At 41.5% G+C, this 15591-nt stretch overlaps 1 protein-coding gene across 1 annotated transcript in view; it reads right to left on the reverse strand.

Moving 5' to 3' along the window:
• Positions 1–958: 958 nt before the first annotated feature.
• The window catches only part of LOC124116291 (serine proteinase stubble-like), a 49430-nt gene continuing 34797 nt past the window's right edge, over positions 959–15591 (reverse strand). Inside the window, exons 6-8 of the mRNA XM_048380458.1 lie at positions 9017–9157; positions 8609–8760; positions 959–1157 (exon numbers count right to left, since the gene is read on the reverse strand). Coding sequence (XP_048236415.1) covers positions 999–1157; positions 8609–8760; positions 9017–9157 — 452 coding nt within the window. The 3' untranslated portion in view covers positions 959–998. The remainder of the gene's footprint in view (positions 1158–8608; positions 8761–9016; positions 9158–15591) is intronic.

The following is a 15591-nucleotide window of genomic DNA, read 5'->3' on the forward strand; positions in this document are numbered from 1 at the left end:
GAGCACGACATGTACAGATTCACGACACGAAGCTGCATCGGTTGACACGAGGACGAAATTTCAAACGACTGTCCACTTGGTCAGTGCCACATCATCAGTGCCCCCCCGTCAAAAAAGTTAATTACGGCCTTGATCATACTTTGTTTTATTAGTGATGCACTGAAACTTTACATTCCCACGATGCCTGCTCTCCTACAATGAAAAGTGAGAGTCCGTATACCCTATCCCAAATGTATGCGTCCTGTTACATGCAACTGCCAAAACCACCGGACTGGAAATATTTCAGGCAAATATGTCAATGCTCCTGTTTTGCATGCGTGGTGTGTCCATGTGACTCTAGTGAAAAATAGTAGTGTCTATCGAGAGAAGATTCCCCCCCCCCCCCCCCCCCCCCCCCCCCCTCCCAGGAGTCGACGTTGCAGAGTATCAGTTGACAGTGCTACCGAAGCCCCTCGTTCGAATGACCTGATACCCCAAAATAGTCCCGAACACACGTGATGTTATTTAACATTGTTTAATAACGGTGCATTGTTATTAAGCAGGTGCCCCTTTACAGGTGAGTTATAACATAGCTTAGTCATGTCGTCTTGCCAAATTCAACTTTGTACCATCGAGTGAATGCGTTAATAGTTTCATGAGAAACGCCGTTCAAACAAATCTTATACTTGTTCGGGTCCGCGGTGTCGGACGTTTGGATTTCAAACAGTATTCCAAAAGGTGACTATGCTTGTCGTAAAAGGCGACCAACGGGATCGGGTGGTCATGCTCGCTGACTTGGTTGATGCATGTCATCGATCCCAAATGCGTGGATTGATGCTCATGATATCAATCACTGGATGATCTGGTCCAGACTCGATTATTTACAGACCGCCGTCATATAGCTGGAATATTGCTTATTGGTTACAACAAACCAACCAACCCACTTTCTATCTTAGAATGAAAGGACAAATACATGATGAATTATTTTGTAAGTATTTATCGCACACAGCGTCCAAAGTTTAACAGCCAGAACGAGCAGCGATCCAGTCAGCATAGCTGGACACCTTGGCGTGGACACCTGGATAACCGGCTTGACCACAGTTAACACCGTAGGACACAACACCGGTCAGAACTTGTTGACCGTCCTGCTGGCAGTACAGAGGACCGCCAGAATCACCCTGAAGAAGAACCACACCATGTTAGTTACTCAACATCACCAATACTTATCTTTTACGAAGAAGTGCCAATAGTGAGTGAGTTAAGATTTAACGTCACACCGGCAGTATTTCAGACATATCGTGACGAGAAGTACATTAATAATACATATACTTAGACAATTTAAAAAAAAAGCTGTCAACGATGGACCGTACAATAGCTAGAATATCACAGAGTCTGTTTAAAACTAGTTGAGAATATATAAAAGTCATAAGTATTAATGAACAACACAACATAAAAATGGGCCAGAGATCGTCAGTAACTATGGGGAGATCACCATACTGGGAACCATGGGGACTTACAGTGCCTTTGCTTCATGCATGGACCCTGGATGGATTTATATCATCCCTTCAGTCACTGGCGATAGTTTACCAGTTAAGCCTAAGATTAAAATGACGAATAATCTACGTTTAAAAGCCTGGCATGCATAAAAATACTTCGAATGATATGGGACTTACATACCCTCTTCGGGGGACAATAATTTTTCGCTACTTCAACCCCCTCGAGGGTACAGCCACTTACAATCATTATTAGCACTACCAATTTTTAAGGCAATACAGTAAGTACATCAACATTTATGAATAAGTTCTATTTCTTTAAAAAAAGGTAGTATTAAATGAGATTGAACTTCACTAAAAACGTCCTTCACTGTTTTTACACTGAACTATTTATCCCTTCTGATCGAAAAATCAATAGTCATGCAGGACGTGCTTGACTATGTTTCTTTCATCACAAGGGATGCAAAACGGAGGGTCCTCACCTTTTAAGAATTATTCATGTGTATATCTCGAATGGCCAATAGGACATCGTCGCAAAATGACCTGCAGCCCAAGTAGGTGTAACCAATATTCGGTTTAATTTCATGTAATTTATTGATACCTACTTGGGTGTCCCACTTCTTTTGCATCAGATCACGGATGTAAGATCTAATTATAAGTTTATAATCAGTGTATGGGATAAGAAGGGGTGTCAAGGATTTGTTTAGTGCCGCTTTTGCAGCAGCATCAGCCAATGTGTTACCAGTGATACAAACATGGCTTGGTAACCAACAAAAGACGATGTCATATTGGCCAGTCGCAAGATCATTAAATAACTCAAGAATTTCAATTAAAAATGGATGTTAACAGGACATATTTTTAATAGCCTGAAGGCACGAAAGTGAATCTGAAAAAAATAATGAATTATTTATGTTTGGATTTGTTCTTGATATATTTCAGTGCTGTTAAAATTGCGTGTGCTTCTGCTGTGAATATGGAACTATTATCGGGTAATCGTGAAGATACTGTTCTGGATACTGTGACAGTGGCACTAGAAACTGGCCCACCATCCTTGGATCCATCTGTAAGTATAGATTTATAAGTGTCATAAGTGTTTCGTAGCAAAGTAAAAAAGTTAAATTGTTATCAAAGATTAGTCCCAAGAATTTGGCCGCCTTTACAACTTTGATAGGGGTGCCATTTAAAATTAATTCAGAGTCTTTATGCGGCTTATATTTTCTGCAGAAGTGTATACAGTTTGTTTTAGATTTAGAATATCTAAACCCGTTTTCGAGAGACCACTTGTTAATTTTATTGAGACAGATTTGTAACTGCCTCTCTATTGTATACATATTTTTCCCACGGCAAGATAGATTAAAATCATCCACAAAAAGTGATCGAGATACTGAATCATTTAAAACCTTGGACAGACTATTTATTTTAATACTAAATAAAGTGACAGACAAAATACTGCCTTCTGGGACACCCTGATCCTGATAATGATCAGACAGGGTTGTACCCACTCGGACTTGAAATTGCCTGTCTGTTAAAAAGTATGATATAAAATGAGGTAAACGACCTCTCAAGCCAAAATCGTGTAAATCCTTTAAAATGCCATGCTTCCAGGTAGTATCATATGCATTCTCAAGAACAAAGAAAATTGATAATACGTATTTTTTAATTTACAATAACATTTTTAACAAAGGATTCTAACCGTACTAAATGAAACCACACTGTATATTTGTGAGCAGTTATTAGTTTCCAGATATCAAACTAATCTATTATTCACCATTCGTTCCATGGTTTTGCAAACAGAACTGGTCAATGATATAGGGCGATAATTTTGGTATGGGGACTACAAGGCTTGAGCGGTATGTAGCTCATGCAATGAAAATACTTCATTGTAATCTTCACCATTCACCAGAATCAAAATTAACTTTTTTCTTTTCCTGATGTTTCTGATATCTCTGAAATTCAGGTACATAATTTGATAATGGAAAAGTTTCGGCAAGAGTTTCGCAATATTTGCAATATCAATTTTATCAGTTATAAATTTGTCACCGTCTTTAAGATGGTCTACAGACGATTTTGAACCTTTGCCTTTTATTTTTTAACCATGTTCCATTCTTTGGACATTGGTGTCCGTGAGTTAGTATTGGAGACATAGTTCCTGCAAGATGGCGCTTATTTTGCTTATAAGCACGTCGTGCTTTGGCACTAGTAATTTTAACATTATTCAAATTATGAACAGTAGGGTGTTTGCTGAAATAGTTTTCTGCTTTCTTCCTACACTTTCCTACGCTTGGTTGCAGTCGTTATTAAACCATGGTTTACGAATATGAGGATTTGCAGAGGACTTAGGAATTGTTTGGTCAGCAATATTATTAAGTTGAGCCGAAAACAATTGTATGGTATTTGGTACATTTTTGAAATTGCCAGGCTTTATTTGTTCAGTACATAATAATTCAACCAAGGACCAATTTGCCAGTGTAAAATTCCACCTCAATGAAAGTGGATCATCATCCGGTTGTACAGCTTTTAGAACAGTAGGGAAGTGATCACTTCCACCAGGTCGTCATTTACGGACTACTCAAATTCATTGTAAATAGCTGAATCAGTGAGGAACAGATCAAGTGCAGAATAAGTTCCTGTGGCTGGATGCAAATAAGTGCTTGAATCGTCATTAAACATACATAAGTATTATCAGATGCAAAATCTTGAATGACTTTCCCTTTATTGTTTGTACTTGCACTTCCCCATAAAGGGTTATGCTCATTTAAATCGTCCATGATGATACAGGGATTCTGAAGATCAGCCTGCTGAAGAGTATTCGAAGGAGGAATATACAAGGAGTATGTGCAATGTACAATGTAAGTCGGACAGCCACAGCTTGAAGATTTGTACTGAGTGGAACAGTGCTATGGATGATGCCTTGCTTGATCAATATAGTAGAACCTCCAGTAGCTTTACCCAGCACTCACCACTGGGAGTTTACTCTTCACGAGTGCCCGAAGTGCCAATAACAATACACACAAAGCACCTCCTTTATAAATATATCCAGGCAATGACCATTATACATACCCAGGCAGTCGAAGTCACCTTTATTTATACCCAGGCAGTCACAGTCATCTTTATTTATACCCAGGTAATCACAGTCACCTTTATATATACCCAGGTAATCACAGTCACCTTTATATATACCCAGGCACACAAAGTAATCTTTATATATTCCCAGGCAGTCACAGTCACATTTATTTATACCCAGGCAAACACAGTCATCTTTCCACATACCCAGGCAAACACAGTCATCTTTCCACATACCAAGGAAAACACAGTCATCTTTCCACATACCCAGGCAAACACAGTCATCTTTATTTATACCCAGGCAAACACAGTCACCTTTCCACATACCCAGGCTGTCACAGTCAACTTTATTTATACCCAGTTAAACACAGTCATCTTTCCACATACCCAGGCAAACACAGTCATCTTTCCACATACCCAGGCAAACACAGTCATCTTTATATATACCCAGGCAGTCACAGTCACCTTTATTTATACCCAGGCAATCACAGTCACCTTTATATATACCCAGGCAAACACTGTCATCTTTATATATACCCAGGCAGTCACAGTCACCTTTATTTATACCCAGGTAATCACAGTCACCTTTATATATACCCAGGCAAACACAGTCACCTTTATATATACCCAGGCAATCACAGTCACCTTTATATATTCCCAGGCAATCACAGTCACCTTTATATATACACAGGTAAACACAGTCACCTTTATATATTCCCATGCACACACAGTCATCTTTATATATACCCAGGCAATCACATTCACCTTTATATATTCCCATGCAATCACAGTCACCTTTATATATACCCAGGTAAACACAGTCACCTTTATATATTCCCATGCACACAAAGTCACCTTTATATATTCCCAGGTAATCACAGTCAAATTTATATATACCCAGGTAATCACAGTCACCTTTATATATACCCAGGTAATCACAGTCACCTTCCCACATACCCAGGCAGTCACAGCCACTTTTATATATACCCAGGCTATCACAGTCACCTTTATATATACCCAGGTAAACACAGTCACCTTTATATATACCCAGGTAATCACAGTCACCTTTATATATACCCAGGTAATCACAGTCACCTTTATATATACCCAGGTAAACACAGTCACCTTCCCAAATACCCAGGCAGTCACAGCCACTTTTATATATGCCCAGGCAATCACAGTCACCTTTATATATACCGGGTAATCACAGTCACCTTTATATATACCCAGGCAAACAGTCACCTTTATATATTCCCAGGTACACACAGTCACCTTCATATATACCCAGGCAACCACAGTCACCTTTATATATACCCAGGTAAACACGGTCACCTTTATATAAATCCATGTAATCACAGTCACCTTTATATATACCCAGGTAATCACAGTCACCTTCCCACATACCCAGGCAGTCACAGCCACTTTTATATATACCCAGGCTATCACAGTCACCTTTATATATACCCAGGTAATCACAGTCACCTTTATATATACCCAGGCAAACACATTCACCTTTATATATTCCCAGGCACACAGAGTCATCTTTATATATACCAAGGGAATCACAGTCATCTGTATATATACCCAGGCAATCACAGTCACCTTTATATATACCCAGGTAAACACAGTCACCTTCCCACATACCCAGGCAGTCACAGCCACTTTTATATATACCCAGGCAATCACAGTCATCTTTATATATACCCAGGCAATCACAGTCACCTTTTTATATACACAGGCAATCACAGTCACCTTTATATATACCCAGGTAATCACAGTCACCTTTATATATACCCAGGCAAACACAGTCACCTTTATATATTCCCAGGCACACACAGTCATCTTTATATATATCCAGGTAATCAAAGTCACCTTTATATATACCCAGGTAAACACAGTCACCTTTATATATACCCAGGTAAACACAGTCACCTTTATATATACCCAGGCAAACACAGTCACCTTTATATATTTCCAGGCACACACAGTCATCTTTATATATACCCAGGCTATCACAGTCACCTTTATATATACCCAGGTAATCACAGTCACCTTTATATATACCCAGGCAAACACAGTCACCTTTATATATTCCCAGGCACACACAGTCATCTTTATATATACCCAGGTAATCAAAGTCACCTTTATATATACCCAGGTAATCACAGTCACCTTTATATATACCCAGGTAATCACAGTCACCTTTATATATTCCTAGGCACACACAGTCACCTTTATATATACCCAGGTAAACACAGTCACCTTTATATATACCCAGGTAAACACAGTCACCTTTATATATTCCCAGGTAATCACAGTCACTTTTATATATACCCAGGCAATCACAGTCACCTTTATATATACCCAGGTAAACACAGTCACCTTCCCACATACCCAGGCAGTCACAGCCACTTTTATATATACCCAGGCAATCACAGTCATCTTTATATATACCCAGGCAATCACAGTCACCTTTTTATATACACAGGCAATCACAGTCACCTTTATATATACTCAGGTAATCACAGTCACCTTTATATATACCCAGGCAAACAAAGTCACCTTTATATATTCCCAGGCACACACAGTCATCTTTATATATATCCAGGTAATCAAAGTCACCTTTATATATACCCAGGTAATCACAGTCACCTTTATATATACCCAGGTAATCACAGTCACCTTTATATATACCCAGGTAATCACAGTCACTTTTATAAATTCCTAGGCACACACAGTCATCTTTATATATACCCAGGTAATCAAAGTCACCTTTATATATACCCAGGTAAACACAGTCACCTTTAAATATACCCAGGCAGTGACAGTAACCTTTACATATACCCAGGCAAACACAGCCACCTTCATATATACCCAGGTAATCATAGTTATCTTTATATATAACCAGGTAAACACAGTCACCTTTACATATACCCAGGTCAAAACAGTCATTTTTACATATACCCAGGCAAACACAGCCACCTTTATATATAACCAGGTAAACACAGTCATCTTTACATATACCCAGGCAGTCACAGCCACCTTTATATATACCCAGGTAAACACAGTCATCTTTACATGTACCCAGGCAAACACAGCCACCTTTACATGTACCCAGGTAAACACAGTCACCTTTACATATACCCAGGCAGTCACAGCCACCTTTATATATACCCAGGTAAACACAGTCACCTTTAAATATACCCAGGCAGTCACAGTAACCTTTACATATACCCAGGCAAACACAGACACCTTCATATATACCCAGGTAATCATAGTTATCTTTATATATAACCAGGTAAACACAGTCACCTTTACATATACCCAGGTCAAAACAGTCATTTTTACATATACCCAGGGAAACGCAGCCACCTTTATATATAACCAGGTAAACACAGTCATCTTTACATATACCCAGGCAGTCACAGCCACCTTTATATATACCCAGGTAAACACAGTCATCTTTACATGTACCCAGGCAAACACAGCCACCTTTATATATACCCAGGTAATCACATCCATCTTTATATATACCTAGGCAATTACGGTCACCTTTATAGATACCCAAGCAAGCATGGTCATATGCACATGCCACGCAAGTATAGTCACATTTACATCATTTCACAAAAATACTGTCACCTTTACACATCCCCTCATAAACACAGCCAACCTTACATATCCCCCACGTAGACATATACCTTAAGATATCCCCAATGCAGGCAACATTTCTACTCCATAAAATATGCTCCATACATCGGTGATCGAACATAGTCACATTCGCCTCTTTGAAATTACACAAAAGGTATCCATATACAGCATCGAAATGGTTAGGGAAGTACCCATGACCTTGTGGACTCACTGTAAGTACTAGTATACGACCTACATAAAACCAAAGACAGAACTCCACTATTGCACCCTTCATCTACAACATTAGTACGGGTTGCATACTGTTTACACCACAGGTAACACTAGTTACATAGCCCTAAATAGAAACGACAAGACTCTTTACATAATCATTGGAAACCTCTGCTTAAAGCCTCATTTTTTGTTGTGTCAGTGCCGCCTAAACTGACCTGGCAGGAATCGTTGCCCGCTTGACCAGCACAGATCTGGTTGTTGGGGTCGGTCATCTGGACGAGGATGCTGTTGTTTTTGGCGCAGGTGTTGCCGTCCTGAGTTGGAACGGACACTTGTTGCAGGAGGTAATTATCTGGCTGCTGGCCACCTAGCGGACACAAGTAAAACTCATTACGTCAAGCCAATCCTTGACATCGTCGGTGATCATATACTAAAGTGGTGCCGGTCTTAGATGTTTACCACTTCTGGTGAAACGAGTGAGGTGCCGACAAACCAAAGATAATCAGGTCCACCTTGGATCCGAGCCAATGATCACAGGTTGGTTTCTGGCACGCCTAATGGCTTCTTCAGACCAAAGTCCGACTGAGCCACATAAAACCATAATAACGACATTGTGGGCTTACCATAACTCGTGGTTCCAACTCCAACTGCAGTGCAGTCTTGTCCTGTCAGAGCGTAGTCGGCGGTGGCGAGGCAGGCTGGTGCGGTGTTGGGGATGGTGTTGAAGTCAATGGGGTCGACCTTCAGGATCGCTACATCATTGGCTGTAACGTAAGCAAGCTCGTATATGAACAATCTGAGTTCAACGGCATTTTCGAAAAAATAATAACAATATTGGATGTAGGATGTTTTTGAATTAGACCTAGTTTGGACGGCAATTGTTACCTGTAGTTTGATTGTTGTTTTTCTCATAGGCCGTGATTGTTACCTGTAGTTTGATTATTGTAGTTCTCATGGGCCGTGATTATTAGATGTAGTTAGAGTGTTGTACATAGTTCTCATGGGCCGTGATTATTACCTGTAGTTTGATTGTTGTAGTTCTCATGGGCCGTGATTATTAGATGTAGTTTGATTATTGTAGTTCTCATGGGCCGTGATTATTAGATGTAGTTTGATTGTTGTTTTTCTCATAGGCCGTGATTGTTACCTGTAGTTTGATTATTGTAGTTCTCATGGGCCGTGATTATTAGATGTAGTTAGAGTGTTGTACATAGTTCTCGTGGGCCGTGATTATTACCTGTAGTTTGATTGTTGTAGTTCTCATGGGCCGTGATTATTAGATGTAGTTTGATTATTGTAGTTCTCATGGGCCGTGATTATTAGATGTAGTTTGATTGTTGTAGTTCTCATGGGCCGTGGTTATTACCTGTAGTTTGAGTGTTGTAGTTCTCATGGGCTGTGATTGTTACCTGTAGTTTGATTGTTGTAGTTCTCATGGACTGTGATTGTTACCTGTAGTTTGATTGTTGTAGTTCTCATGGACTGTGATTGTTACCTGTAGTTTGATTGTTGTAGTTCTCATGGGCTGTGATTGTTACCTGTAGTTTGATTGTTGTAGTTCTCATGGGTTGTGATTGTTACCTGTAGTTTGATTGTTGTAGTTCTCATGGACTGTGATTGTTACCTGTAGTTTGATTGTTGTAGTTCTCATGGGCCGTGGTTATTACCTGTAGTTTGAGTGCTGTAGTTCTCATGGGCTGTGATTGTCACCTGTAGTTTGAGTGTTGTAGTTCTCATGGGCTGTGATTGTCACCTGTAGTTTGATTGTTGTAGTTCTCATGGGCTGTGATTGTTACCTGTAGTTTGAGTGTTGTAGTTCTCATGGGCCGTGATTATTACCTGTAGTTTGATTGTTGTAGTTATCATGGGCCGTGATTAATACCTGTAGTTTGAGTGTTGTAGTTCTCATGGGCCGTGGTTATTACCTGTAGTTTGACTGTTGTAGTTCTCATGGGCCGTGATTGTTACCTGTAGTTTGAGTGTTGTAGTTCTCATGGACCGTGATTGTTACCTGTAGTTTGAGTGTTGTAGTTCTCATGGACCGTGATTGTTACCTGTAGTTTGAGTGTTGTAGTTCTCATGGACCGTGATTGTTACCTGTAGTTTGAGTGTTGTAGTTCTCATGGACTGTGATTGTTACCTGTAGTTTGATTGTTGTAGTTCTCATGGGATGTGATTGTCACCTGTAGTTTGATTATTGTAGTTCTCATGGGCTGTGATTGTTACCTGTAGTTTGAGTGTTGTAGTTCTCATGGGCTGAGATTGTTACCTGTAGCTTTGAGTGTTGTAGTTCTCATGGGCCGTGATTGTTACCTGTAGTCTGAGTGTTGTAGTTCTCATGGGATGTGATTGTTACCTGTAGTTTGAGTGTTGTAGTTCTCATGGGATGTGATTGTTACCTGTAGTTTGATTGTTGTAGTTCTCATGGGCCGTGATTGTTACCCGTAGTTTGAATGTTGTAGCTGTCATGGGCTGTGATTATTACCTGTAGTTTGATTGTTGTAGTTCTCATGGGCCGTGATTGTTACCTGTAGTTTGAGTGTTGTAGTTCTCATGGACCGTGACGCTCTTGACGCTGAGCTGCGTGGTTGATGCTATGGTTGTGTGGTTGCCGACATTGACTTTGATTTGATCAACAGCCTGGCCACTAAAACAAGAAAGGTACAAGTTGAGTTAGGGCAGTGTTTCCTTTGCAAAGATGGAAATTCCAACCTGTAGGCAAACTGAAAAATCTTAGTTGCCATTAACCAAAATACACGAGGCTTGCTTAATTCCATGCACCACAAACAGGAAAAGGCAGGAGCCGAATATCATTTTTCAGCAGCAGGATGTACTTATTAAACAAAATGGGCAGTGGAACGTGGATGTACTAACTGAACACAATCGGCAGTAGAACGTGGATGTACCTACTGAACACAATGGGCAGTGGACCTTGGATGTACCTACTAATCACAATGGGCAGTAGAACCTGGATGTACCTACTATCCACAATGGGCAGTGGAACGTGGATGTACCTACTGAAGACAATGGGCAGTGGAACGTTGATGTACCTACTGAAAACAATGGGCGGTGGAACGTGGATGTACTTACTGAACACAATGGGCAGTGGAACGTGGATGTACATTCTGAACACAATGGGCAGTAGAACGTTGATATACATAGTGAACACAATGGGCAGTAGAACGTGGATGTACCTACTGAACACAATGGGCAGTAGAACGTGGATGTACCTAGTAAACACAATGGGCAGTAGAACGTGGATGTACCTACTGAACACAATGGGCAGTAGAACGTGGATGTACCTACTGAACACAATGGGCAGCAGAACGTGGATGTACCTACTGAACACAATGGGCAGTAGAACGTGGATGTACCTACTGAACACAATGGGCAGCAGAACGTGGATGTACCTACTGAACACAATGGGCAGCAGAACGTGGATGTACTCACTGAACACAATGGGCAGTGGAACGTGGATGTACTTACTGAACACATTGGGCAGTAGAACGTGGATGTACTAAGTGAACACAATGGGCAGTGGAACGTGGATGTACTTACTGAACACATTGGGCAGTAGAACGTGGATGTTCCTATTAAACACAATGGGCAGTAGAACGTGGATGTACCTACTGAACACAATGGGCAGTAGAACCTGGATGTACCTACTGAACACAATGGGCAGTAGAACGTGGATGTATCTACTGAACACAATGGGCAGTAGAACGTGGATGTACTAAGTGAACACAATGGGCAGTAGAACGTGGATGTACGTACTGAACACAATGGGCAGTAGAACGTGGGTGTACGTAATGAACACAATGGGCAGTAGAACGTCGATGTACCTATTGAACACAATGGGCAGTGGAACGTGGATGTACCTACTGAACACAATGAGCAGTAGAACGTTGATGTACCTACTGAACACAATGGGCAGTAGAACGTTGATGTACTCACTGAACACAATGGGCAGCAGAACGTGGATGTACTAACTGAACACAATGGGCGGCAGAACATGGATGTACCAAATGAAAACAATGGGCAGTAAAACGTGGATGTACCGACTGAACACAATGGGCAATGGACCATGGACGTACTCACTGAACATAATGGGCAGTAGAACGTGGATGTACTCACTGAACAGAATGGGCAGTAGAACGTGGATGTACCTACTGAACACAATGGGCAGTAGAACGTGGATGTACTAACTGAACACAATGGGCAGTAGAACGTGGATATACTTACTGAACACAATGGGCAGTAGAACGTGGATGTACTAACTGAACACATTGGGTAGTAGAACGTGGATGTACGTACTGAACACAATGGGCAGTAGAACGTGGGTGTACGTACTGAACACAATGGGCAGTAGAACGTGGATGTACCTATTGAACACAATGGGCAGTAGAACGTGGATGTAGCTACTAAACACAATGAGCAATAGAACGTTGATGTACCTACTGAACACAATGGGCAGTAGAACGTAGATGTACTCACTGAACACAATGGGCAGCAGAACGAGGATGTACTAACTGAACACAATGGGCAGTAAAACGTGGATGTACCTACTGAAGATAATGGGCAATGGACCGTGGATGTACTCACTGAACATAATGGGCAGTAGAACGTGGATGTACCTACTGAAGACAATGGGCAGTAGAACGTGGATGTACTAACTGAAGACAATGGGCAGTAGAACGTGGATGTACCTACTGAACACAATGGGCAATGGACCATGGATGTACTCACTGAACATAATGGGCAGTAGAACGTGGATGTACTCACTGAACACAATGGGCAGTAGACGTGGATGTACCTACTGAACACAATGGGCAGTAGAACGTGGATGTACCTTCTGAACACAATGGGCACTAGAACGTGGATGTACTTACTGAACACAATGGGCAGTAGAACGTGGATGTACTAACTGAACACATTGGCCAGTAGAACGTGGATGTACGTACTGAACACAATGGGCAGTAGAACGTGGGTGTACGTACTGAACACAATGGGCAGTAGAACGTTGATGTACTCACTGAACACAATGGGCAGCAGAACGAGGATGTACTAACTGAACACAATGGGCAGCAGAACGTGGATGTACCTACTCAAAACAATGGGCAGTAAAACGTGGATGTACCTACTGAAGACAATGGGCAATGGACCGTGGATGTACTCACTGAACATATTGGGCAGTAGAACGTGGATGTACTCACTGAACACAATGGGCAGTAGAACGTGGATGTACCTACTGAACACAATGGGCAGTAGAACGTGGATGTACTAACTGAACACAATGGGCAGTAGAACGTGGATGTACTTACTGAACACAATGGGCAGTAGAACGTGGATGTACCTTCTGAACACAATGGGCAGTAGAACGTGGATGTACTTTCTGAACACAATGGGCAGTGGAACGTGGATGTACGTACTGAACACAATGGGCAGTAGAACGTGGATGTACCAACTGAAGACAATGGGCAGTAGAACGTGGATGTACCTACTGAAGACAATTGGCAATGGACCGTGGATGTACCTACTGAACACAATGGGCAGTAGAACTTGGATGTACTCACTGAACACAATGGGCAGTAGAACGTGGATGTACCTACTGAAAACAATGGGCAGTAAAACGTGGATGTACCTACTGAAGATAATGGGCAATGGACCGTGGATGTACTCACTGAACATAATGGGCAGTAGAACGTGGATGTACCTACTGAAGACAATGGGCAGTAGAACGTGGATGTACTAACTGAAGACAATGGGCAGTAGAACGTGGATGTACCTACTGAACACAATGGGCAATGGACCATGGATGTACTCACTGAACATAATGGGCAGTAGAACGTGGATGTACTCACTGAACACAATGGGCAGTAGACGTGGATGTACCTACTGAACACAATGGGCAGTAGAACGTGGATATATCTACTGAACACAATGGGCAGTAGAACGTGGATGTACTTACTGAACACAATGGGCAGTAGAACGTGGATGTACTAACTGAACACATTGGCCAGTAGAACGTGGATGTACGTACTGAACACAATGGGCAGTAGAACGTGGGTGTACGTACTGAACACAATGGGCAGTAGAACTTGGATGTACCTATTTGAACACAATGGGCAGTAGAACGTGGATGTAGCTACTAAACACAATGAGCAATAGAACGTTGATGTACCAACTGAACACAATGGGCAGTAGAACGTTGATGTACTCACTGAACACAATGGGCAGCAGAACGAGGATGTACTAACTGAACACAATGGGCAGCAGAACGTGGATGTACCTACTGAAAACAATGGGCAGTAAAACGTGGATGTACCTACTGAAGACAATGGGCAATGGACCGTGGATGTACTCACTGAACATATTGGGCAGTAGAACGTGGATGTACCTACTGAACACAATGGGCAGTAGAACGTGGATGTACCTACTGAACACAATGGGCAGTAGAACGTGGATGTACTAACTGAACACAATGGGCAGTAGAACGTGGATGTACTTACTGAACACAATGGGCAGTAGAACGTGGATGTACTAACTGAACACAATGGGCAGTAGAACGTGGATGTACTTTCTGAACACAATGGGCAGTGGAACGTGGATGTACCTACTGAACACAATGGGCAGTAGAATGTGGATGTACCAACTGAAGACAATGGGCAGTAGAACGTGGATGTACCTACTGAAGACAATTGGCAATGGACCGTGGATGTACCTACTGAACACAATGGGCAGTAGAACTTGGATGTACTTACTGAACACAATGGGCAGTAGAACGTGGATGTACCTACTGAAAACAATGGGCAGTAAAACGTGGATGTGCCTACTGAAGATAATGGGCAATGGACCGTGGATGTACTCACTGAACATAATGGGCAGTAGAACGTGGATGTACCTGCTGAAGACAATGGGCAGTAGAACGTGGATGTACTAACTGAAGACAATGGGCAGTAGAACGTGGATGTTCCTACTGAACACAATGGGCAGTAGAACGTGGATGTACCTACTGAAGACAATGGGCAGTAGAACGTGGATGTACTAACTGAAGACAATGGGCAGTAGAACGTGGATGTACCTAATGAACACAATGGGCAGTAGAACGTGGATGTATCTAAATAACACAATGGGCAGTAGAAAGTTGATGTACCTACTGAACAGAATGGGCAGTAGAACGTGGATGTACTCACTGAAC

This window comes from Haliotis rufescens, unplaced genomic scaffold (assembly GCF_023055435.1).
Source record: "Haliotis rufescens isolate VD_foot unplaced genomic scaffold, xgHalRufe1.0.p SCAF_30, whole genome shotgun sequence".
Taxonomy (NCBI): domain Eukaryota; kingdom Metazoa; phylum Mollusca; class Gastropoda; order Lepetellida; family Haliotidae; genus Haliotis; species Haliotis rufescens.